We start from the raw sequence: 25,217 nt of genomic DNA, 5'->3' as shown, positions 1-25,217 counted from the left end.
TGCTGAGGTCTTTTATTACACCTGTCAGTTTAAATTACTTGTAACTGTGCATTTTCATCCTCACACACCAGCAGACATGCAAAGGCTAATTCACGTCAGCTTCGGTACCACACTACATGCAAATGAGAAGAGACAGCTTTGTGCCACGAGTCATTTTTACAGACTAATGGTAGAATATTTAAAAGTCCTTTCATACCTGGAGTCGCCTGATGCTAGTCGGTGGCCCCAGCTGGTCATTGGGTTTCACTGCCTCTGAATATAAGCTTTCATTTTAAAGGAAAGCTTATCCCATAATGCATGTATGGAAAACCAGGGGTGTATTGTGTCTCTTTGTCTTCGTCCAACACAAGAAAAGATCCTTACATATGGTTTAGTGAAACGCATGAAGCAAAAGTTTTACACTAAATCCCTGATTCCACACAATGAATATTGGCAACAAATTAAGTATCAATCTGTAGAGTGGGAATTCAAACCAGCTAAGTGTTTTTTACTTTACGATTCAGCCACAAACATCATGCATTTTAATGTGATTTCATATAGCTGACCTACACAAAGTAGAGCATAATGGTGAAGTGAAAGGAAAAGGATGCATGTCAGTTTTAATGTTTTACAAACAATTTGAAAAGTTTGCCCTGAGTTTGTTTTCATTCCCTCTGAAGAATGAAAAATCTTCTACAAGCATTCGATATCAAGAAAATAAAATGACAGTTTTGTTGGCGAGCTTCTGTGAAGATCAAGCTTCAAGCCTTGCCACAGATTCTTGATTGGATTTAGGTCTGGACTTTGACTGGGCCACTCGAATTAAGTGACTGATTGAAATCCTCCTGTTGTAGTTTTTGCTACTCATGTTTGCTGAATCATGGCTGATGGTGGACAAATGGAGCTAATAATATGTTACTAATAAGACATATAATTTTTCTTCCTAAACATAATTTTTTAACCAACCAGCACATCACATGTAAGGCTTTAGAAAGATAATATCCACTATTCATCTATTCTCTACAAATACATTGATGTTTGTCACAGTATCAAGACAAATAGAGGAAGAGCCAAGAGGTATGAAATCTTTACAGAAGGTATGAATAATCCAACAAGTCTTTGCTTTCGATTAAAATCAGCATTTTGCTGTTTCCTATTACAAAGCATCGCGGTAAAGAAGAGACCGAACTGAAACCAGATGAAAGATTCAAATGAGAATTTTCAAAAAAGATTAAGTTTTGAAAAACACCCTTTAATTACATTTTTGCACACCAAGAACCTGTCAGCGCTTCTAAAGGCTTTGCAGATGGCTAACCCAATAAAATATGCGATGGATGTCCAAGGCATGAGAAGAATCCATCTGTGTTTATGTAATTACAGCCCATAATCTGTCTGGTTTTTCTCTCCGACTTCATGGTTTCCGAGGAGAGGTCAGATATGTCCATGTCCTCCGTCCCTTGGTTATTCCTCCAAAGTCTCATCTAATTAATGGTTTGGCCCATCAGCCCGTGTTGCTCTGGAAACTTTTGAAAGTCGACACGTTCGCAACTCTTCGGCAATCCCCGCTATTTTCAATAAAAAGGGAAAACATCCCATGAACTGGTAATCGTTGTGGTGTAAACATCAGTCTTTCTGAGGAGGCCAAAACCATATTTCATGTCTTAAACTCTTTAACCTTTGGCACGGATGCAGCTTGAGGCAACTCTTGATCTCTTTTCAATATATCCACTCTGCTGCAGAGTTGGCACCACGCTCGGCCGGCTCAAGGAGCCGTCTGTATGTCGTGACGAGGAGCTCTTTGTACTCAGTCGGCCAGCAAAGCGGCTCCCGGGGTCGAGGGAAGGACGATGGGGTCGGAGGTCTGCTGGGAGCCGTCAAAGCTGGGAGCAACTTTGTATACGTGTGTGTGCACCTTTGGAGATCCATCCTGTGCTCTGATCTTCTCCCCTGACCCCGGATCAAAGCAGACACACTGCACACCACGGGACCTTGCAAGGGCCACTGGCAGGGGCCCCTCCCCGAGTTCATGTCCACACCATGCAAGCACCATGCATGCAAAATACAGCTCACGCGTGCAGGAGAGGCGCCTGAAAACACATGGGCACAGTCCGACCGGCGAAAACGAACCAAAGTCGCCAGTTGTGAGCAAAAGAAATAAAGTAAAACAAGTAGCAGGTTCTTACACTTGCATTCCCACCACAAATGTGCAAGCGGTCTGAGGATCGAGGGCCAGACAGCAGCAGCATCCGTCCATGGCGAGGATATGAGGCAGCGAGTCCAGCCCATTACAGACTGTCAGGCCCCATTAGCAAACTGGGAAAAGGCAGCCAGCAGCTCTACGCCGCGTGTCCGGAGGAAATCTGTAGCGTGGCTTTAGCACGTTGCTGTTTACCACCAGGTTTAAGGAGCTCCTATCAGACGACTAGTAGGTGGTTGAGGCTCAGTGGAGCACATGGCTGGAGTAACAATGTGCAACAATTTGTTTCCATATTATATATATATACATATATATATATATATATATATATATATATATATATATATATATGTCAGAAGCAAATGTTTTTGTAGAAATATGCAGAATTGCCTGATAAATAAGAAATAACAGCAAGAGATCAATGTTTTGAGTCTCATGTGTTTCTGCTTCAGCCATCTTGTTGCAAATAGTTTTAATTGAAAAACAAAATGGTCAGATACTTATCCAGTCTCCAACTAGCATTTTCAACACCCTGAGTCTCACCATTGACCCCAACTATGATCACCTAGTAATACTCTCATTTGTGGCAAGCAGACATATATTCTTTAGCTCTGTTGTCGGAGGCAAAAGCACTGGAAGTGGTGATCTGGTGGCAAATTTGATATCAGAGCCTACTTGTAATGTTTACACAATGACAAGTTGGGCTTCATTTACTCAACATATGAAGAGCTTTCAAAACTGAAGCTTCTTCTTTGAAAGTCAGCAAATAAAGACGATGCTCCGCTCACGTATATAGAACCTTTCAGGATCTTATTAGATGTTCTTACATTGAGACTTGATGGAGAAGGAAGTGAAACCGGACTCACGGTGTGCTAATGCCATGTCATTTGCTTCAGTGAATTAATCGGCTCATGCAGATTTGGAACAAGACGCACAGCAACTGGTTTAGGCTGCGAAACGTTTCCAAATCGCAGCACAAGCTAACAAAAGGCTCTGAGATCTGATGAAATCAGGCTGCACACACAGACAGAAATCCATCGACAGTCCTGGATATCCAGCCTGCTCCTCATCCATTACCTCCCACAGGTTACTGTATATAATGATCTCACTGGACAGGCATCCCCACAAACAATGGCCCCATTTGAACCATATAATCACATTTTTCTACAGTCATCGTCTTCCATATAACCCCTGAAAAACCAGTTGTTGTTTTTTTTTAAACAGCCTACCCCCAAAAAACCGCAGCACATAATCTCAGGCCAATAACACAGACAAACACACATACATCTGCAGGCTCAGAGTGTTTGATTTTTGTTCCCACTCTCCCACTCCATCACCACTGTGCTGCATTCCATGCTGGATGATAAAATGAGGTTTGGATACACATCTATCTTTTGTCATTTCGAGATCTTCGGCTGCAGCTTAATGTGTGTGGGTTCATGCGTTTGCGCGCGCCTGTGTGTGTGTGTGCCTAAGCTCGAGGGGAGGAGGATAATTCGCTGTAATTGCTCCATTGCTGGGACTTTGCTAACAGATAGATATCCAAGGTATGGCTGTTGGACTGCGTAGTATCAGCATTTTCCATCAACGCACTGACAGCCGCATGCTAGCAGTCTCAGACCCAGCTCTCTGTTGGCTTTCCAGATGGCCTCCAGTTAGCTGGATATGTCATACCTGTGTGTCAATAGGAGATTTGATTCCATCTCTCCAGCCGCCATTACTCAGGATTAAGACGTGGACCCCCAAACTCAGACGCTGCGGGCATTTAAGGAGTATTAGAAAGTCTGTTTTTCTGACTAATCCGCTGTTCGCAAGAGTGATGATCAGATTACAGCAGGAACTCTGGTCCAAACATTTATCTCTAAATGTTTGCAGCCCTTGAGTGGCCACCGTCGGAGCAGTGCGATCCAGGAGCACCTAGACGCATTGAATATTTCAGTAAGTTTTTATATTCTTATCATGAAGTCAGAAGAAAACAAAAAAAAAGGTCAACGGGAATAATTTATGACTGTTGACAGAATGATATAAATAAGGGTTTAGATCTTCTGACAGGTTGCTTATTTTGGGAAAAATTGTAATTGAATTTTAAAGCTCAAGACAACAATGAAACCGAGAAAGAGTTAAAGAATATACTGACAAAGCTCACCAGCTGGTATAAATATGATAATATGATTTCATTCACTCAGTCACTTTAAACATCTACAATGTGGAAAGTAATGATCAAATGAAAACTTAAACACCTGAAACACTGAGTACACCTTTAAATCTAGAAACATAATCAATGAAACGTTAATCTGATGTTTAACGATGGCGCTTGACAAAATGTAACGTTTCAATTGTTCTATGAGTTTGTATTTTTGCTTTTTTTATGATGTAAAGCACTTTTGAAACGCCTGGTAGCTGGAATGTGCTAAAGAAACAAAATTTGATTTGACTTGGGAAAAAAAGAAGAATTTTGATCTCATGACAGGATTTAGTTGATCAACTTTGATCTACTGTAATATCAGAGAACACCTATTCATATTTTACTACCCATTTCATGGACAGAAACGGTCACCAGCATTACATATGAAATCGGTTACAACAGCGGTGGTTTGACTTCAACCCCCCTGTGTTGTCTTGATCCATTCAGAAAGGCGACGTCTGAGACAGGGATTGAAACACTGTTGTTTCCAAACAACACACGACCACAATGTGAATCAAGACAGCAAAATGTAGAAAACTACCTAAATTGGGGTCACTTTAAAAATACTTGTTGTTCATATGTATATCTTGGTAAAAAAAAAAAAGAAAAAATAAACGTGGCGCTAAATTCTCTACATTCAGATGGAGTTGAGTCCAAAGTCCCTCGTGACATTTGTTTATGTCATTAGTGAAATAAAATTATCACATTGTCGCACTTCAGCAAACTAGAAAGGAGGACAGTCGGGGAGATTGAACAGCAGCTGATGACATGTGGGGTTTCTGACTCAGGCGTAAAACGAAACCCTATAAACCCATTGGATAGGAAATATGGATTTGGAAAACCGCATATTGAAATTGCACCTTTGAAACTTTGCTGCAGCACACGGCTGAAGTTGGGGTTGAGGAATTTCAGGAGACTGACAAGAGAAATCTGTGTGTGCAAACGGCAGAAGAAACCATGGGAATTTATGCAGCCACATGTAAAATTTACACGCATGTCTACAATCCCACCAGAGCATCTGCGTCCGTTTGAACATTAGGTCTAAATGGTCACAGACAAACACTCATCAATATTAATGGCCAGTTGCGATTCTCTTCTCCCCGAAGCCCCTGTAAAAACAATAGCTCGTTTTACCGGACACCGCTCCGAGCCAACGAGCTGTCGACAAAAGACGATGCAACATCTTTCTCACATTTATGAGGAAATTCCATGAAATCAGGACAGAAATGAGCTGGAAAACAAACAGCGTCGATTTCCCACTCAAACTTTATGGGACGTTAATAAAAATGTAATTGTATAAAACTGCGGAGCAGCTGTAGTAACAACTTCTGGTCAGGATGATGGTGGTCCTGCGGTGCAGCTCAACCCGGAGCCCAGGCCTCGCCGCAGAAGATCTGATCCCGATGACAGCAGAGCCATATGTCGTTCGGTGGTGGGAGGGAAGAATCGATAGGCGGAATGGGCGAAGTTGAGCTAAAACACAAATTAACGTTACAATCCTCTCTGAACGAAGGCTGAACATTTCTGCATGTTACTGTGGCCGTCATATATTCAGCTGCAGCAGCAGATTTGCAGAAAACCAAACTTTCTTGTTTTTGTCTGACCAAAACAAACTAAGCCAACCACTGTACTAATAACAAATGGACAGACGGACGGAAGGACAGAGAGAGGGTCAGATGGCTCTGTGACAAACAGCCAATGAGAATAAAATCTCAAAAATATATATATATATTTTTTCAAATCCTGTTTTCCTTCCCTTGCATATCCAAACCTGGAATATCTTAATTCAATTTCCACAGCTTTTTGAAAAGACGCACCACTTGGAGTTGGACAGACGAGTTTCATCGATGATGGGTGCTTTATGTACTTCCACGACTGTCTCCTGTAAAATACGATCGAGCTACAAATCTGTCCGAGTCTTTCATGGATAGAGAGACTTTGAGATGTTTGTGGACAGAATGAAGTCTCCAAAAGCAGTCGAACCAACGCTCCTTGGAAATTCGGCGACTATGCCAACAGGCGGCCCGGTCGATCCAAGTAGATCTCCGTCGCTGCCACTCGATTACGACTACCTAAAACCTTTCAAGCAGGATTACGATCACAGAATTCCCTCAGGCCATCTTTCACCATGAACAGAGAGGCACTGTTGGGGTTTTTCCAGGTACCAACCCTGGGTTTGAATTTTTCCAGACACAAGATATTCATGAAAACATAGAAACGATGAACTGAAAAAAAAAATCCCCGCTTTTATTGACTTGACTTATGGAAGACTCGCACAGAGACAAGTTTGTGTTCTAGTCATCTCGTAAAGTGTGCCGTACATATTTCCTATTTTCCTATTTTCATGTTGATTGATGGGCGAGCCATTTGTGGCCTGGTTGTCCATGCGTGCCGACGATGAGCGTCTGAGGGACAGGCTCCACAGAGGCCTGCTTTAGCCGTTACTGGCTGGTTATCGCCAGCAGGTGTGTGAGTGTGTGTGTGAGAGAGAGATAGAGAGAGAATCAGAGAGAGGCTGGTTTGGTCCTAGATTTAAAGGAGGAAGCCAGTGTCAGGGCTGAGAGATGAATTTCTCCTGAGGGATCGGATAAATAAGGAAAAAATATCTTTGAAAAAGGGAAACACAGCTGTTTCCAAAGGAGAAGTCAAAATAAAAGTGCCGTTACATTCCAGAGCCGCGAGGTACATGGCCGGTTGGTTCTGTAAATGCCGTCTTTGCCTCTTCCTCCCCACAATACTGTTCCCGCAACCTCTCATAGTACATCCCGCCCCAATCTTCACCTCTGCATTTCTTTCCCCTCCACCCTCTCTGTCTTAAAGACAGACGGACCGAAGTGTGATTCCCTCTGGAAAGTCTGCGTTGACCACAACGCATTTCGGCGGCTTAGAGGCTGAGCATATGATCCACTGATAAATCACAGCGTGCTGGCTCCGCACTCCCCACTCATCCACCGCCCCCTTTCTAACCACCCCCCTACCCCCGGGGTGACTTGCATGTAAGGCCGGCTGCTTGTTTTACACGTGGGCTCGGCTCCAAAAACAGCGACGGTAACCAGATACCTGGATAACAAAAAGCAGGTGGGCCTCGAGGAAATCCAAGAGAAAAATAATCAAAGTTTCTAATAATACTTCTGTCTGCAGTGTCTGAGATGAAAGTGTAGAAACCTGCGGAATTTCGCCATACCATAAGATATTCCCAGAAAGCAAACGATGCACATCTGGACGGCCTTCTTAAACGGACGTAATGGGGAACTCGTCGTGGGAGCCGTCCCTGAAACCGTCAGCTCCGACGCCCTGCAAAGCATTCATACGCTTTGACCTTTTCAGCACCACGCTTCCGACGCATTTTATCGGGATTTTATGCAAGACCAACACAAAGTATTTCAAATACGACCACCCCGTTCACTCTGACAGCCCTAAATAAAATCCATTTGCCTTCACAATTCATCTGAATGCAAATGGTAAGATTTAGTCACAGTATCCATGCGACTTTTATTTCAAAGGAGTCAGACAAGCAAAATGGCCACAAACACTGGAAAAACTCCCACTGCCATCTCCACAGTGAAGGACGGCAGTGGTGTAATCATGCTGTGGGGTTGCTTATGTTCAACAGGGAGAGGGAAGCTGATCTGGGTCGATGGCGATAAAAACCTGGTAGAAGCCGCAAAAAACCCGAAACCTGGACGTAGGTTTACCTTTCAGCACAACGGAAACCCTGAACATTCAACCAGAACCGCAATGAAAGTAGTTTGATCAAAGGATATTATTCATTTATTAGAGTGGTCCCGACTTAAATCCAACAGAAGAACAAAGAAAGAGGCAGGGCTGGTAGAGACATTGTCCGAAACATCTGCAGCTCATATTCAAGCAGAAGCGGTAGCTACAAAGCTCTGACTCGTGATGCTAAAGGGATATCCGTTCCACAGTTACGCAGAATACTTGGTATTGCTTTATCACATGGAACCCAGAAAGTATACAAAGATGTTTGTTTGATCAACTTAATAGGGAAAAAAAAAGTTCAAAAATTTTTGTGAAGCATTCTGCATGTTAATTTCAACTAAGAGGATAGATTTGATCAGAAAAGAGAAAAATACTGCAAAATGTTTAACAACAACAAGAGATGATACGTGTAATTACTTTGTTATGCGTTTTGTTTTAGAGAAACATGTTTCATAAATCCTGTCTTATTTTTTTTGTTGTTTTTGGGATAACGAAGAACTGATTTAGGCAACAATTGAAGTTGACACTGGAAACAGCAGCTAACGCTGAGAGACTTGAATACTGAACTAAAAATAATAATAAATCTTAGTTCACAGCAGCTTTCTGTGTTTCGGATGGACCCAGATCCCACTGAGGTCCTGTGGGGTGAAAGTGAGGAGTGGGACAGCGTTTCCTCAGACTCAGATCACTGAAGAACCTTTACACTAGAGCCACATTCACAAACATGGACCCCAAGATCCCCAAGATCCATAGTGGTAACTTGGGGTTAAGAGGCACTGGAATTGAACACAAATTTCCAATTGCAAGACAACAACTACTGAGGAGCAGTTGTTCAAACCACACGAGGTCTGGTCCGTTTTTCAGAAAACATTTTTGTTCATACATTGTTTAATGAGTAAACTTAAATGTAAATGTGTATCTGCAAGTTTAAAACACCTTCTTTTCCAGACATGAACAAAAAAAAAGTGATTGTACATCTACATGTCGACATCCCCATTAAAGGAGCTGAATATTTAATCGGGTGTCCTACATTTGTTTCATAAAACCGTAGCTCATGGCGGATATGCACCGCTCAGCATGTTGGCCATAGCGCTGCACGAAACAGAAACGAGAGACTTCCTCCTGGGACGAGATACATATTTGACCTTTGAACGCAGCCTGATAAGGTCTCTAGGAGACGGGCTGCTCGGAGGTGTGGAGAGCGTCCGTACGGTAGGAAGGACTGGGCAGAGTTTCCCCTGCACATCCTCAGCGATAAGATCCTTTTATCCAAACAGGCTCGTGGCACTGGGAGCGGACTCAGAGACATCAATGACTTGCCTCGGTTTAGGAGTCGGACCCAGACACACGTAACGCGCAATGAGACGGGAGTAAAGCAAACCAACTGCAGGAATGAAGGGCCGGTTGCACTCAGACAAGGAAAATGCATTCACACCCCTTCAACTTTCACATTTTGTCATGTCATAGCCACATCCTTTCATGTGTGACTATGTGCTAGACTCACACGAAGGAGTGAACAACTAGAAAAGTAAAAGAAACACTGTGTGGTTTTTAGAACATCAGTATTCAGCAGAAGTATGTAGATCCACCTTTTTACAGCTGCAAATGTTTTTGGGGTGGGATGTCTTTACCAGCTCCCCGCATCCAAAGACTGATTTTTTCTCCTTCACTAGAGCTCAGTCAGACTGGATGGAAATCATCTTTAAACGTCAATTCTTGCCACACAGATTGGGTGTCGACTTTGACTGGGCCATTGAAATGCAAGGTTCTACTTTGGTCATAACCTTTCCACTGAAGCTCCGGCTAAATGTTTAGGGCTGCAGAAGATAAACGTCGCCACAGGATGATGTTGTTACCACAGTGTTTAATCGTGTGGGTGCTGTGTTGAGGCAGTTATGCGAAGTGATAGTTGTAAGTCACAAAAAAAAAGCTGGATTAGTGCACAACCACTAGTAGTATCTGCTAGTATATTATGAGAAAAAGGTCTCAAAACAACAATACTATAGTTTATTGTGATAATTACTGGGACAATTTATCGTCCAGCAAAAATTTGTTATGATGAGGCCTAGTGGGACCGTTACTGAACAGGACTGCATTGCCGATTGGGTAAATACTCAAAGCAGTTGTTTTCAACAACAACAACAAAAAAACACTAAAATGTATTGAAGGTTGCAGTTGCAGTGTGACAAAATGCATATGTTTAATGGCTGTGAGTATTTTTACAAGGTATTTAGACACATTACTCGACTTCATCCATTACGCCCTTCTTTTTGTTAACGTTCCTCCGTCCATTTGACTGTTTTCCTGTCTGTATCAGGCATGCTGCGGGTCAGCCTATGGCTCATAAATTTGTCAGAGGCGGCATTGCAGTGAAGGGCGGCTACTTGCTCCGGAGGGTCGGGAGCATTTGCACTCGTACGGTGTCTTTTTTTTTTTTTTGTTCTCGCTGCGGACCTCTTGCTTGTTGTTTCAGGCACGTCCTCTTCGAAGAGGCGGCCAGCTTGGGAGCATCGCGCGAGGCCGAAGGGTTCGCCTGTCTCCGAGTCTGATGAAGACTCCTTGAGGGAACGGCGTCGTCCAACAAACCTCTTCAACTTAATCGGCACAAACGTACACAACCACTATGAGCCACGCTTGTATTTGTCTTCTGGTGAGGACTTGACTGAGTAAGTGGCCACATTCATTCCCCAACCCTTGATCCTCTCCATGTGGGAAAACTCCACCCTGACATGCTGTAAAATAACTCTTGTTTTTCTACTCTGGGTTTCCATCGCTACTGTGTAAGGAGGCACAGCTTACGTTCTTGGAATCTGTTTTTTTATTTGAAAAAAAAAAAAAGTACTTAAAAAGATGCATTAAATAGATTTAGTGCCAAGAATTACAGGTTAGTCTGTTGAGCTGTCCTCAACAGAGCTTGCATCTATATTTTCTGGTAAATATTAAGTTACTTGGCTCAAATTTGCTCGTGTGATGCCATCCGCTACTGCCAACAGCATGTTCTGCTGCTGCAGTGTGCAGACCCATCTGTTTATCTTGATGCCATGCACCTTTAAGAATTTGAAAACATGCCGATAAGCATCTAGAAAAGCCCGCAGCATGCTTCTTTGTCTTGGGATCTGCACTTCTGGCAGTCCTGATTTAACACCAACAAATCAAACGCGACGAGAACCTCCTCCAGATCAGATCCAGATTTTTTTTTTTTTTTTAACAGATGATTTGTTGGCTTTGTGGGAAAAGATGATAAAGTTGTGACTTGAAAAAGCAAACTGAAAATGAGTGATCACCGCAAGGTGCAGCACTCAGACGTGATGCGTCAGATTAATGCATAAAGGGAGAAGACAATCGAGATAAAAAGTAGCACAATATTCACATGCTATCATGTTAAACCTTCGAAAAGTATTTAGTGGTTAGAATTTTGAAGCTGAATGAAGCAGGCGCCTGGTTTTTACAAATAAAAATCTGAAAAGTGTGGCATGGTTTTGTATTCAGTGCACCCAACTCAAACACCAAAAAAAGAAAAAGCTTTAACTTCTAAAGAACATTTAAAACTAAGACCGGAAAAACAGTTTAAATATCCAAAATAAAAAGAAACTAAAACAACAGTAATTAAAATGGATTATGAAGTCTCTAACCAAAATGGCATTTCAAAAAATTGTGATTCAGCTTAGACGAGGAAAACAGGCCAAAGTGACTGGTACTGCAGGCGTCAAAACCTGTGCAGCGTTTCTCAAAATGGCGGCTTTTCAGTGACATTAAAAAGGAACGTCTATTTGATGATTGTTGTCGAAATGGAAATTATCGCGCTCGTTTTAGTTTATTGTGCAATTAAATGAATTAGTGCTCACTGTGAGACTTAATGATATTACTTTGAGGTTAGGGGTTGTAAAAAAAACAACAAAAAAAAAACACTTAAAGCTGTGGTGAAGTTTCATCTTCCAGCAGGAAAATGACCCTAAACATTCAGGAGTTAATTCAGATCTAAATTTCATTGAGAATCTATGGAAAACCTGAACACTGCTGTTCACATACACTCTCTGTTAGATCTGATTAAACAATCGGGGATGGGGAAAAAACAGCAGCTGTGATTGCAACAATCTATAAAGCCTCGGGTCAAGAGGACTGAAATCATATATAGGGATGTCGCAACAAAAATAAATGTGTGAATCCATTTTCTTTTTCACAGTAACGCACCTCTTTGCATTGGTTGCTTGTGGTTGTAACGTTACATAACTGGGAGTGAGTGTGTGTGAATACACAAAGCAAGGGAACCAGGAGTCATTCATTTGAACCGATTCCGCGATTATTCATCTTGGACCAATGTTTCTGCACATCTGCAAACACGATGACACGCAAGTACACACGAATGCGTTTATGTAACTCTAAGAACAAACACACAAACAGCCACAAAATAAAGCTCATGCCCATTCAAGGTCGCCAGAGACTTTAAATCAAATCGGCTGTCAGGTTTCTCACCCTCGGAGCATTCTTCGAGTCCATCTGTTTTCCTTTCATTTTCTTCTCCTCCGTCTCCCTTTCCCTTTTCATTGATCTGAGATAAATCCTTGCGGGCTTCCCAGTGGCTTCACAAAAGAATGCGACGGCGAGAATATCCAGCGGGGGGGAGAGGGGCATTTACGCCATTCCTGTCGGCCACGAGACGCACGGGGTTGTTATGGATGGAGTTTGCTGGGCACACAAGGACGTCAAACTTGATGGAGTTCAGCGGGTCGCCAGTTCACAACCTCTGTCCACTCTGAAATTCCACACGCATACCAGCGGGGCCGACAAGAAAAACAACACCTAATGTATCACACAATCACAGCTGAGAATCGTGTCAGAAGAGGGGCGAGAGGGGTAAAAGTAGAGCAAATCGGGAACGGAATGAAACGAGAGAATCACAGTGAGTACTTTGCCCCAACTTGGCAACATAGTAATGAAATACATGCAGTTTTTTTTTTTTTTTTAAATGAAAAAAAAAACTCATCACAATCTCCAAAAGTAAAACACAATATGGAGTCAAAACAGGAAGCAAATGCTCGGAACCAAGAGAAACACAGGCAAAGAACAGGAAGTATTAAGTGGAAGTGTGCTGGACTGATGCTCAGGTGAACCGCATGTGCCGGCCTGTCTTCCACTTTTCGTGTTTTTGCGTCTTGATCACGAAGGACCCAAAACACGTCGGCTCTGCAAACACTCCCACATACGTCACTCGGGATGTCGACAGCAGTTTTTGTGTAGCAGAAACAGAGATTTTTGTTCCATGTTTACACAAAACATGCAATGTCAACACGCCGAATGCCCCGTCTCAGCCGAACTCATGTTTGTTTGCTTAACATGTGAAAGATGCACTTTGCATTATGACGTGCCTGTTTTAACAGATTTGCCCCAAAACGTCACACTTAAATCTGCCAATTAATCATTGAATCATTGTGAGAAAAGCACAAACTAACTTGACAAAAAGAAAAGGTAAGCTGGCTTTCTAGGAGAACGTGTAGACACAAAACAAAGAGCAACTTTTTTTTTTTTTCGATCTTTGGTGTCTTGCCTCGTCTTCTGTCTCCGAAATGCAAACATAAGAGATGCAAACAAAGACAACTCAAGTACAAACACTAATTCCTGAATAATGATGTCTTCTGTGTGGGCTCCTTCAAGACGGTAAACACGACACAAAGACTGACAGTTTAAAACCCCTTTTAGGAGGAGATAGCCGGGCTGGAGTGGAGGCGCACGCATTCTTTCTCATTGCTTCTGCCTGTTTGGAGGACCTTACTGAGCCTTGCACAACTTTGTCACAATTTTGTCAAGACGAAAACACAAACCCCAGGTTATTCTATCTGGCTTTTACTAAGATAAATATGGGGAGAGAGTTTTTCTTGTTTCTTTTTTTTTCTCCCCAAAGAAAAATATTTTAATGTAACCCTTATGACAGAGTATGGGGGGGGGAAAAAACATTAATTATGAGAACAAAGTTATAATAAAAACAGAACATACCTGTAATATTACAAGAATAAATTCGCAATGATTTCAGAAAAAGGACCTAATAGCAAGAGAATAAAGTTGTATGACAAAAAGTCACAATGTTATGAGAATAAAATTGGAAAATATGAGGAAAAAAGTTGTAATTATGAGAATGAACTCATATCATTATGTGAATAAAGTCAAAATCCAAGAAAAAAGCCATTACATTATGAGAATAAAGTCCTACTATGAGAATAAAGTAATTAAATACGAGAAAAAAGTCAGAATTATAAGAGAAATTATGTGAGTAAAGTTGTAAAATATGAGAAGTTGTAATAATATGAGAATAAACTCATTATGTGAATAATGTTTTTAAAAAGCCATAATATTGAGAACAGAGCTGTAATAATATGAGAATAAACTCATAATGACAAAGTCATAAAATGAGAACAAAAGTCAATTATATGAGAATAAAATGTATGCGAGTGTAAATGCAAGCCACACTTTTCAGATTTTAACTAATGCATGATGCTCCATCCACTTCACAGTGACGTGCTGATCTATAGTCCTACTAAAATGCATTCATGTTTGCGAGAGCAGCAAAGAAGAATGTGAAAAAGCTCAAGGCGTATGAGCAACATGCACTGAACGAAATGCAGAAAAACAAAACTGATGCGGCAAGTGAAGCTGAAAGCCTGAAGCTGAAAGAAAAAAAGAGCAAATTCCTGTGTGCCTGCAGTCAGAGGTGATAAATGGGAGCAGCAGCTCCTAATCTGATATCCCTGCAGGGTTATCAGCCCGGTGTAGAGGAGTGTTGCCAGCAGGGAGTGCGCTGCATTTCGCCTCCTTATCTGGTCGCACTCCTCCATCCTATACGCCGCTATCGCCCCAGACTGGAACTGTAGCCGGTGCAGACGTGGGAACTGATGGGTGGAGAAAAGTCGGCGGAGGGAGAAGAGCGTCGCGAGTCATGTAATCTCTGTACTTAGCCCCAATCTCAGCTGCCATCTCGTCAAGTCGGAGATTTATGGCGTGAGAGGGAGCGATACGATCGGGATGCGAGGGAACAGGGGGTGGAGGAGAGACGTGCGCACCCAGCAGGGTGGGGTGGGGAGAGTGGGGTACGACAGAAATAACTGACTTTAAAGTCAGATACAATCTTATTTATGACTTCTGCAGCTTGGAGATCCTGTAATCAAAACGCAACAGAAAATGGTTGGACGAAGGAGCCGTTCTGTTACACTGCATCCTTTCAGAGAAACATGCAGGCCGACTGGAAAAGACATAATCTGGTTAACCAGAGAAGTTTCCTACATCAGTCCTGTTTGTTTCTGGAGGCAGCTTGTATGTTTTCGCCAGAGAGTCTGACAACCAGTACAGTCCAAACATGAGGTATGGGTGGGGAGGAGGAAGAGCTCCGAAACCCTGAAACTCAATAAGCCGAATTATTTGTATGTCTTGGGCCATTCTTCAATTTCTCAGCAAGTTCAAGTGAATCTGAAGCTGCAGTGAAATATTTTACGCCGTAAACAGTTAAAAACAAACAGAGGTCCGCAGTTTGTTAATTTGACTTTTTCCTCGCGGACGAGCTTAAAGTGCCAAGTTTGTGTGTCTGTTAAGATCCTTCACTCCGCTGTAAAATATCCTGAATTCCTTCTGCTTCAAGCGTTCTCGCTGAAATGATGGGTGGCCCTCCGCTCTGCTCTCTGAGGTCTTGCAGGAAGTGTTTCAAAACGATTTGGCGAAACATTTTCCAAAGCTACGTTCTGTTTCAAACAATCGACTCTTTGGTCAAAGTCAGCTAATTATTTGATCATGCTGGGGCTTTGGGACAAGTTTTGCTGCAAAAGGAAGTGGCTTACCTGGGCTTAGACGCTGAGAAATGCAGCCAGGCATCACAAGACAAGCAAAAAAAAAAAAAGCAGCCATCTAATAAGGGCACTTCATTTCTGAATAAGCTGCGAGTGCTGCTGGGACGTGGCTAATCTCTCTTAAGCTTTTTTTGAGTTGTTTGCCTTTAAAGTTTGGGAGGTAAGGTGGGGAGAAAGCGGTTGTTGACTTAGGCCAGAGGACCAGTGACAGCTCAGCTATAGCCACGCAATGAGGTGTGCAGAGACTGAAATGAGACAGAGAAAAGAGAAAATGGAGCTGGAAGCGATGACAGACAAGAGCACAAAAGCACAAAATCGTTTCTGAAGTTTTGCTGCAGACGAAAGCCATGAAAAAAAAATTCATTTCCTAGACAACGAGAAAACCCAAAGCCTGACAGCAGGCAGGAGGCTTGAACCACTTGAACAGAGAGGCAAAAGAAAAATATTGAGACAGAGATTTGCTTGCAATATTATTTGCTTCTTTTCAAATCCAGACTGAACTTGGAATGGAGAGTTACAAGAAAAGTCCAACAGGTCCAGTTATTGTAAATCCAATTCAGACCAAGTTATAAACAAAACTTCTGAGTTTAAAGGACGTTTAGATAATAAGGCAGTGCAAAAAGAAAAAGAAACATGTGGTGTACATTTGTATACTTTACCCTGATATCTATAAATACAGAAAATCAAGTGGACCTTTCAAAGACTCCTAACTAGTAGACTGAGTTTAACTCAGTAAAAAAGCCAGTTGTTCTGTGAAGGCCTCAGAGGTTTGTTAGAGAACATTAAAGAAAACAAAGAGCATCATGAAGACCAAGGAAGTGCTGCGGTGAAGTTAAAAAAAGGGTTGGGTTAAAAAACAGAGGGCCGAACACAAGATATCTACAAAAAGAATAGAAAGCCTTGCATCCTTTACTCACTTTGTGTTGGTCCCTTGCATAAAATCCTAACAAAATACACTGGAAATTGTAGTCCAAACAAGATGAAGTGTGGATAGGTTCAAGAGGTATGAATATTTTTGCAAAGCAATTGGACACAATGACTGTGCTACCAGCTAAGGAGGTGTTGTGATGAAGTAAACTCCATCCAGAGATTAGGAAACTGTCCTCCTATTCTCCGAGATCAAGAAACGAGTCCATTAGGTCCAGAATGGATCTATGGTCCATCAAGTGAGTTCTCCAGGGTTTTCTTCCAGCAGGACACACCAACATCTACAGAAAACCCCCCAGGAAAAGTCCAGATCAGATGCCCAAACCAGTTCAACCGATTCCCTTTGAGGCAAACAAGCAGTGACTTTACTTTGGATGGTGGACTTCCTCCCACTACCTACAAGAGGAAGTCCAGACACCCGACAGAGGAAGCTCAGTCCAGCAGACTGCATATTGAGACGGACAACACAGGAACAACATTTATAGCTTCCTCTGTGACCTATTAAACCAGCGATTTCTCAGAATCTTTGACTCAAAGAAATGACAAGGTAACAGCTAAGCCACAACTTTCACTCCTCAAAGCAACATACAACATTCTGCGTACCGACCATCATATGACTGTTTCTTTGAAAATCCCCATTCATTGAGAGCAGTCACCTTTAACCAACACATCATCTTGCACATTTACTGTTTGTAGACAATTTTGTTATGTTTTATGATGAAGCTAGATAGACCAGTGGCTTCATAAAAATATAAAGATTGATGTTGACAGATTTTTTGTTTCAGCAAAAAGTGAGAAACTGTGAATACTACAATACCTTTCCCTCTTCCTCTTTCTAAAACAAGAGTAGCATCACGTGCTGTCGCGCATTGCCAAAAAAAAAAAAATCCACAAACAAGTGAAAGCAATTTCAAACAATAGTTAGGAGTGACCAGTCCTCTTTTTTTCCCCTTGAGGACGCCGGTGTGTGTTCGGACATGTTTAGAGCTGCATGACTCATGCAGTCCAGTGTCACTCAGACCTCAGTGGAAAGCAGGACGTCCACAAGGCAAACAGTGATGCACGTGCTATTCGAGGAATGAGGATGAAAACGGAGCTGGAAAATGTGTTTCTGCTGCCCCAATTCTAAGTTTTCCATAACTTGTTCAGCTTCCCCACCCCTCCTCCTCCTCTTCCTCTTCCTTGTTTTTTCATGGCCAATTCTTAAAAAGTGATGACGACAAAGGCGAACGGATGACTGAACAGCAGGTCCACATGAATCAGTGGGCTAAAGAGGCATATGGTGTGCAGAAAGCACATTTAAGACTGCATGTAGAGCAGGGGCCTGAAAATCTATCGGTGCCCCAAGGGAATATCTTCAGAAACTGAGCCGTCTGTCTTTGTTACAACCTCACTTGACGGTGAGTTCAAGCTAAAACTAAATCAAAGTCACCTAAAAGTCAACCTCATTTAGTCAATTTTGCCCGACTAAATGAGCGAGTGACAAGCAGTCGTGCTCAGACATGTCCGTTAAACAGAGAAAGAAAAGGAAATTTGTGTTAATCACAAACCAGTTAGTTCAAAATGCGGCGTACCGCATACAATTAGCAGTCAAAATAAACAGCTTTACTGTAGCTACTGCTATCTTTCCAGAAGTTGTGCCCACAATTAATCTTACAGAAAAATCACCTGGAATAAGATGGATGAGCAGTTAATATGCTACCTGCAGTAGATTAATCTCTTTGCATCTATATTTAATATAAACCAATTTCGGTTGGTCGTGACAAATCAGGACCAAAGAAGATTTCTGCCATCTGAAAGCAACTGAAAGGCGGATTAAGTAATCACTGTTTTATGAAAAACCATTTTTAAATTTGCTCTCTGTGTTTTTGTTTTTTTCCCCAAAGCAGCTCATGATTGTCTATGGGAAACAGTGATTAGAGGTGGTGCATCACCATTGATCTTCCCCAGTGAAACATACCGAGAACTGAGCGAAACGCAACAGAAAGACAATAAGGTGGTGCAAAATTCCATAAATTTGGCATTTTCTATAACAACTATAATGTTTTTGCTTTTCGTAGTTCTTTCGGTTTTCAGACAATTGGTGCCACACTGAGTCCAGCTTCCATTTCCTGTGTAAATAACCATTTACTTTAAATGTAATGACAGTTTCAATCTTCATAAAGTAGCATTTGCTCAAGTGCTGTTTTACTCATTTCCCTTTTGACAATTAAGTATTTTCAAGATGGCAGACCTCCACTTTGGCCTTGGTCCGTCTAGACCAGACGACCCACTAATCAGGATTTGTATTAAACGAAGATACCAAGAAACTTATCTAGTGAAGGTAGGACATTAACTCCTTAAAATCAACGCAAGCACACCAACTCCCATGTTTTATGCTTGGCCTACACTGATTAGCTTGTTACAGTGTCCCTCTCTGAGCAGTATTTGCCAGATAAGCAGCTCCTCTTGCGTGTGTCTCTTAATCTCGCTCCACATTATTCAAACCAGCTCAGACGGATTGTTTGGCCCCTTCACTTTTCTTCCTTTCATTTATCTTAATTCTAATTTGTAGTTTCACTCTGGCCACACATGATATCCAGATTTTTGGACAATAACAGGGACCACCCAGAAGTGTTTCAGGCCTCCTCCTTCAACAGCTCCCTCTCTACGTCGCCCCACAGTAATGGCTCCGTTCGACCAAAAAGACGCATTAAAATCTAATCGGGACGGCAATGACACACAGTAGTCGTGCGCAGCTTTATTTGCAAAGCAGATGGAAGGCCTTGGCCTGTCCGACATTAATTACAATCACATTCGGAGAGGAAGCCGTCCCTCCTCCAGGGCGGTCAGGACTTTGTGTACGGCTGGAGGAGATGGCAACCTAATCCCCCAGGTCACCGCAGAAATCTGAGGGAATTGTCAAAAGATGCACAGGACGTGATTAATCAAAGTAGGGGAGCCAGATGTGCAGCGGCACAGGAGTATAAACCAAAACCTGCACAGCAGAGGAAGAACAAAACCACAGACACACAAACACCACACTGCCACCATCACACCAGACTCCCACCTCGCTAACCCCCCCCCCCCCCCCCCCGTGGCCCCTGCCACCCCCCTACAGAAGCCCACAGAGGGGGTTCGATATTTGAGACCAAAAACGACGGCTTCCATCTTTGTGGATATCTGGTTTTCATCACGGCATATTGCAGCACCAACACCCAGAGGACCAATAAGTGGAGAAGTATTTTGGATGTCGGCCACTTCAGCCTAATTCTTCTCATCACAGGAAGAATAGAGGGGCTATTTATGGTTTATACAGGTGAGGAGGAAAACATTTTTAGAACGTCTGGTCCCACGAGGAGGGCAGGAGGGGTGGGGGAAACAAAACTCCAAAACATAATTCTGGAGTGGTGAGACGTTCCCGCTGCTCTGATGGCCAAACCATGACAATACCTTCTGTTCCCAAGAAGAATGCTAATCAATCTGGTTTCAGACCTCCTCTTCCACTGGCCTGCGACTCTGGCAGGACCTCTGTTTATCTTCCAGAGCTCTGTTTAGAGTCTCCCAGTAAACACTGGAGCTGCTAATGGAAGGAAGGGCTTTGAGCTTTCATGTTCCAAACTCGTTATGATTAAAGTGTCCCTGTTTATCATGCTGGGGGCTAATTAAAGACCAATCCGCTCGGAGGGGAAACACAAACAATGCGACGCAATTTACGCACAGAAAAACCCGCAGCTTTTTAGCACTGGAGGTCAAGATCAGGAATAAGCCTTTATATACAAATACCAGTGGTGGCGGTTGATGGTTTTGCCGAGGATACTGGGTTTATTCTCCCGCTTTAAAACATACATCACGGAGCAGATTGCACAGCGAGACTGACCACAGAATTTCGGTCCCATAAGTGAACGGAGGAGGGCAAATTTATCCGGAGCAAGGACGCAACAATAAATTACCCAGAAACAATACGAAGCTCATTTGTCCCACCGCATAGGAAATGAGTGAGTTACTCGCTCCCTTTGTGGTGTGCGCACACAGTGGGGGAGTTCATTATAAACTACTACACTGTGGAGGAAATGCAGGTAAAGTGAGGCATCAGGGTAATTTGGGACAGGAAGGGTAAAAAGAAAAAAAAAAAAAAAAAAAGCAGACCCAGTTAAGACCCTTGGCTTGGTTAAGTGAGCCAACACAATGGTTTGGTAGTTTATAACCAAAATCAAATAGTCATTTTGGTCACTTGTGATCATTAAATGACATTACATAACTGAGGAGACGCCGCATCATGTCAATCCCAAAATTAGGAATCGAGATGTGCTTTTATTAAGTACATTTCATGAGACAATAGGTTGATAAACTTTGCATTACCAGTGAACGATATAAAAACATGAATGATGTAATAATGGTGTATCATAGCAAAAATATATGCTTTGTTTAGTAATTATAGAAATCCTCTTTTCCAAAATAAGCTCATTTGATGAAGCCAATTGGGACAATATGCTTCTAGAAATCGTTTTTCAAGCATATAAGATAGAAATGAATTTCTGCTATCCCTCATAAAACACTGAATATACAGCAACACAGAGACATAAACATGCCTAAAGACTCCCTTTAAGTTAGATGTAGTAAAATAGAACAGGGATATTCTCATTTCTATATTTGGATGACTACTTCTGTAGTCCACTGCTACAACAATAATTTTTGGGAAATGACTTAAATAATTTTGGACGGTGAACCTCCATGAACATGATCATCAAATGTATTTAGTTTAGTAATCCAGTTTAATTATTTTCACAGTGACAGTCTGGGGAGCCATGTCGTCTTGGTCCGCAAACTTCATGCTTCCCTCGTCTTCATGTAGATGCTGATTCAACTTTGTTGTAGGGCTTAACACCTGACCACACGGCCGAATGTGTCATTACTGTGTTTAAGGACTACGGCATCTCTGTTTTTGTTTGGCCAGCAAATTGGTCTGACATAAACCCAAACAGAAAGTCTATAGTTGAAGCAATCTGGACTTACTGGATCAGCAAACTCACAGGCTGATCACATTCATGCCACATTGCAATTATACAGTAATTCATGCAATAGGAGCCCAAATATCGAGTATACAGTGAAGTATCTGAACATATTTTTCCATGTGCTCATATTTCTGTATTAAAACTTAAAAAATAAATAAAATGAGTGTAGTTTGTGTTTTCTCGTTGATTCAAATTTGGTTTTTCCAGTTCTGGAACCAATAAATGATTGACCTGAATTTCCAAAATAATTGAAGATACGACTTGTAGATGCATGGAGGTGTAGCCTCTGCTTGTACACGCTCGTTGTTTGTTTTTATTCTTTCCATCTTAATGTAAGCAGAACATTATTACATCCTGAACATCGACAGTCACAAATAGGAAGAAAGTGCAGGAGGCGCCGAAACATCATGGAAAATTAGTGGAGAAGAGAACAAGTGGAGAGAGAGAGAGAGAGAGAGAGCAGACCTCAGCTGGGGAAAATATTTATAAAGGATATGAGAATACAATCACACTACAGACTCGATGAGAATCAACAATAACCGTTTTACAGCTTTAGAAAATGGACCGCAGCAACAAAACATCCCAAATGATCAAACATGTCCCTTGAAACTGTGACGCCGCAGGCTGAACATTTAGACATAAAGTGAGCCGATAAACCTGAAGCAACAAAACCTATATGACGCGCGATTAGTTTTTACTGTCAGCTGAGTTCAGAAGGTGTATTCATCAATAACGTCCCTATAATAACCGAATTCATCCTACACGTGCGTAATGGCGCGCCGTGATGGAGAGCCAAACCGCGGAGCAGGTCTACAGGTGGACGAGGAAACAGAAGTGCTTCTTAAAGTAACAGGTGGCCACCTTTGCATCCGTGTCCTAGTATTTCACTCTTAAATTACATTTTACGCCTCTCAGTTTTCTCTTCGATTCCCAACAACAACAAAAGACGCCTCCAAGCACAAACAAAAGATATTTTCACTGCACTCACCTAAGTTAACGAAGCTCATCACCATATCCGCGTCGTTCAGGAAGGCCGTTTCTTGATACGTTGCCAGAGGAGGGCTCTGGGTGGCTGGAACGGACTGGTGTCTCTCCAGCGCGCCTTCCACTTGGCTTTTCTCCTCGCTCGATAAAGTTTTGTACAAGTCCAGCATGAAAAGTGGAGCGGAGTTGTACTTTCCGTGGGACAGATGCGGCCGCGGTCTGTGCGGCAGCCCCAGGACGGACAGGATTTCCTTCTGCATCTCCCTCTTTTCGTGCGTCCGCAGCCTCCGGTGGACGAAGCCCGGCTGCCCCTCGCCGATGCCCTCCAGTGAGTAGTGACTCCCCGCCGCCGCGGACGTGCAGTAGTAAGCGCTCCACCACACTCCGACCAAGGCAAGCAGGCGGCTGGTCATGGTGTTGTCCCCCGCTGTGCTCTCCGGAGTCCCCCGACTGAGCCTGGCGTGGAGTTTCGGTCGCCTCTCCGAACGCGAATCGCGCGTAATGGTAGCCAAAGTCCACCCGAGAACGGCGCTCAGTCGAAACGATTGATCAAAAGCACGGCAGAAGTCCCGTATCAAGCCATTTGAAATACTCACTAAAGGAAAATACGCATAATATCACCGCTCCCGCTTTCATTTCTGCTCCCCGCAGCGCGCTTTGCTGCTCCAGGATAAAGTGCACCATGTGAGTTTATTCTGAGCGCTCCGCTACTCTTCGGTCAGTGGACACGCTTCCACAAACAGAACTGCGCCTCTGGTTGAAGCCATTCTGCTGAAGCGGACACATTCACTCCCGGAGTTGATGACAAAAAGAGAGGGAGAGAGAAAAACAGGGTCTCAGCGGCGCTCCAACTCCTACAGGTTGAGTGTCAGAGTGTGGAAAGAATCAGCAGGTTGCAGTCCATAATATCTCTGTGCGTGTGAATTCCTGCCGAGTGTGTGTGTGTGTGTGTGTGTGTGTGTGTGTGTGTGTGTGTGTGTGTGTGTGTGTGTGTGTGTGTGTGTGTGTGTGTGTCAGAAACCGCCCACTCCGTGTGCCCTTAGAGGTGGAGCTCTTTAAACTAAGTTTATCATATTTCCATATTTTGTTCATCGCTCTGTTCAAATAACTCCGATTGGTGACATATAATTTCAGTAATGAGATTTTCACTTCGTGTATACATATTACGTTTTTTTGTTTTGTTTTTTAAAGCAATGTGATGCAATTCAGATTTATAATTTCAAAAGTCTCGCTGGGTTTGGGATTAAAATGAGCGCGTCCTTCACGCGTTGAGATTCTGGGGTTATTCTCGTGTTTGCTTACAGATGCATGACTTCAGCCACTGAGCTGAGATGTCCAGTGGAGGCACGACCCCTGACGATGGACTTGGAAACAGCAAGTGGATCATGCGCATCACTTTCCCGGCGATGCAGCTCTGAACGGCCTCCTTAATTTAATTCAATCAGTGTAAATTCAAAAATAATATCACCTCAAAAGGTATTCACAACGCAAACGGGCATAGTTTCTTTCCCGTTGTATGGAGTTATGTAATAGAAAATGACCGAACCTGATCATAGATGTACATATATTTGATTAATTTACATTCAGTGGAATCTGATTGCGATTATAATAAAACTGCTAGTCTAGAGCACATTTAGGAAGTACTGAGAGATCAACACATTAGAAAATGGTAAAGAATGTAGAAGATTTGCATGTTTTGTTGACTAATAATATTTCCTTCTAGCCTTAAAGTTGGATATCACATATTTTCCAGGCACTTAGCACCATTTTATAGCATAATCAGGCAACTGTGTTACCTTAAGTTATGAAAATACAGCATATTATATATCTCAAGAACAACTTTAAATGGGCTTCTGTCTCTTTAAGAATTTCCCATCTCTTTGGACACTTCACCCTCAGCACTTCATCATAAAAATGATTCTTCATTGATGCCATCCATTGATGCTGCTCACATCAATTTTGGAGCAGTGCAGTTTGTATAAGTTCAGACAAGTGGCCTTCCACCAGCTGTTTGCCAGTTGCTGCTGCTAGTCTGTAGGAGCTGAGTGGTTAAGGTGCTCAGTGACGTGGAAGCTGGAAGTCGCAGTTCCACAGAGGAGCCTTGGGTAAATAGAGCTTTGTGGGAGCAGTCATTAAGGCACCCATGAACGGTTGCTATGGGAGATTGAAGGATTTCTGAAAACATGCATGACTGTGTCAAAGCAACACCGTGTTTTTGATGAGGGGATGACATGATATAAGCTCAAAACACAGCTGATGTTTATCATCTTCTGCTTATAATTCCATATTATTTAGGGTTTCGATCTCTCGGCTTATGTTCTATGACTGTTTGGAAAAAACAGTTTCGCCGACAGTGGTGCTGGATGGAATAATGAACGGGGAACATCTTTTGACTTTTCAGC

At 42.5% G+C, this 25,217-nt stretch overlaps 1 protein-coding gene across 1 annotated transcript in view; it reads right to left on the bottom strand.

Annotated features, from left to right (window-relative positions):
- bmp6 (bone morphogenetic protein 6) overlaps positions 1-24,614 on the bottom strand; it is a 52,991-nt gene extending 28,377 nt beyond the window's left edge. The window contains exon 1 of the mRNA XM_088001243.1: positions 22,820-24,614. Within this exon, the coding sequence (XP_087857369.1) occupies positions 22,820-23,228 (409 nt within the window). The 5' untranslated portion in view covers positions 23,229-24,614. The remainder of the gene's footprint in view (positions 1-22,819) is intronic.
- Between the last annotated feature and the right edge of the window lie 603 nt (positions 24,615-25,217).

Source organism: Poecilia mexicana, unplaced genomic scaffold (genome assembly GCF_051168715.1).
Source record: "Poecilia mexicana isolate PSO_F unplaced genomic scaffold, ASM5116871v1 scaffold_20, whole genome shotgun sequence".
Lineage (NCBI taxonomy): Eukaryota > Metazoa > Chordata > Actinopteri > Cyprinodontiformes > Poeciliidae > Poecilia > Poecilia mexicana.
Note: the sequence above shows the minus strand (reverse complement) of the source record. Positions and strands in the feature narration are given on the sequence as shown.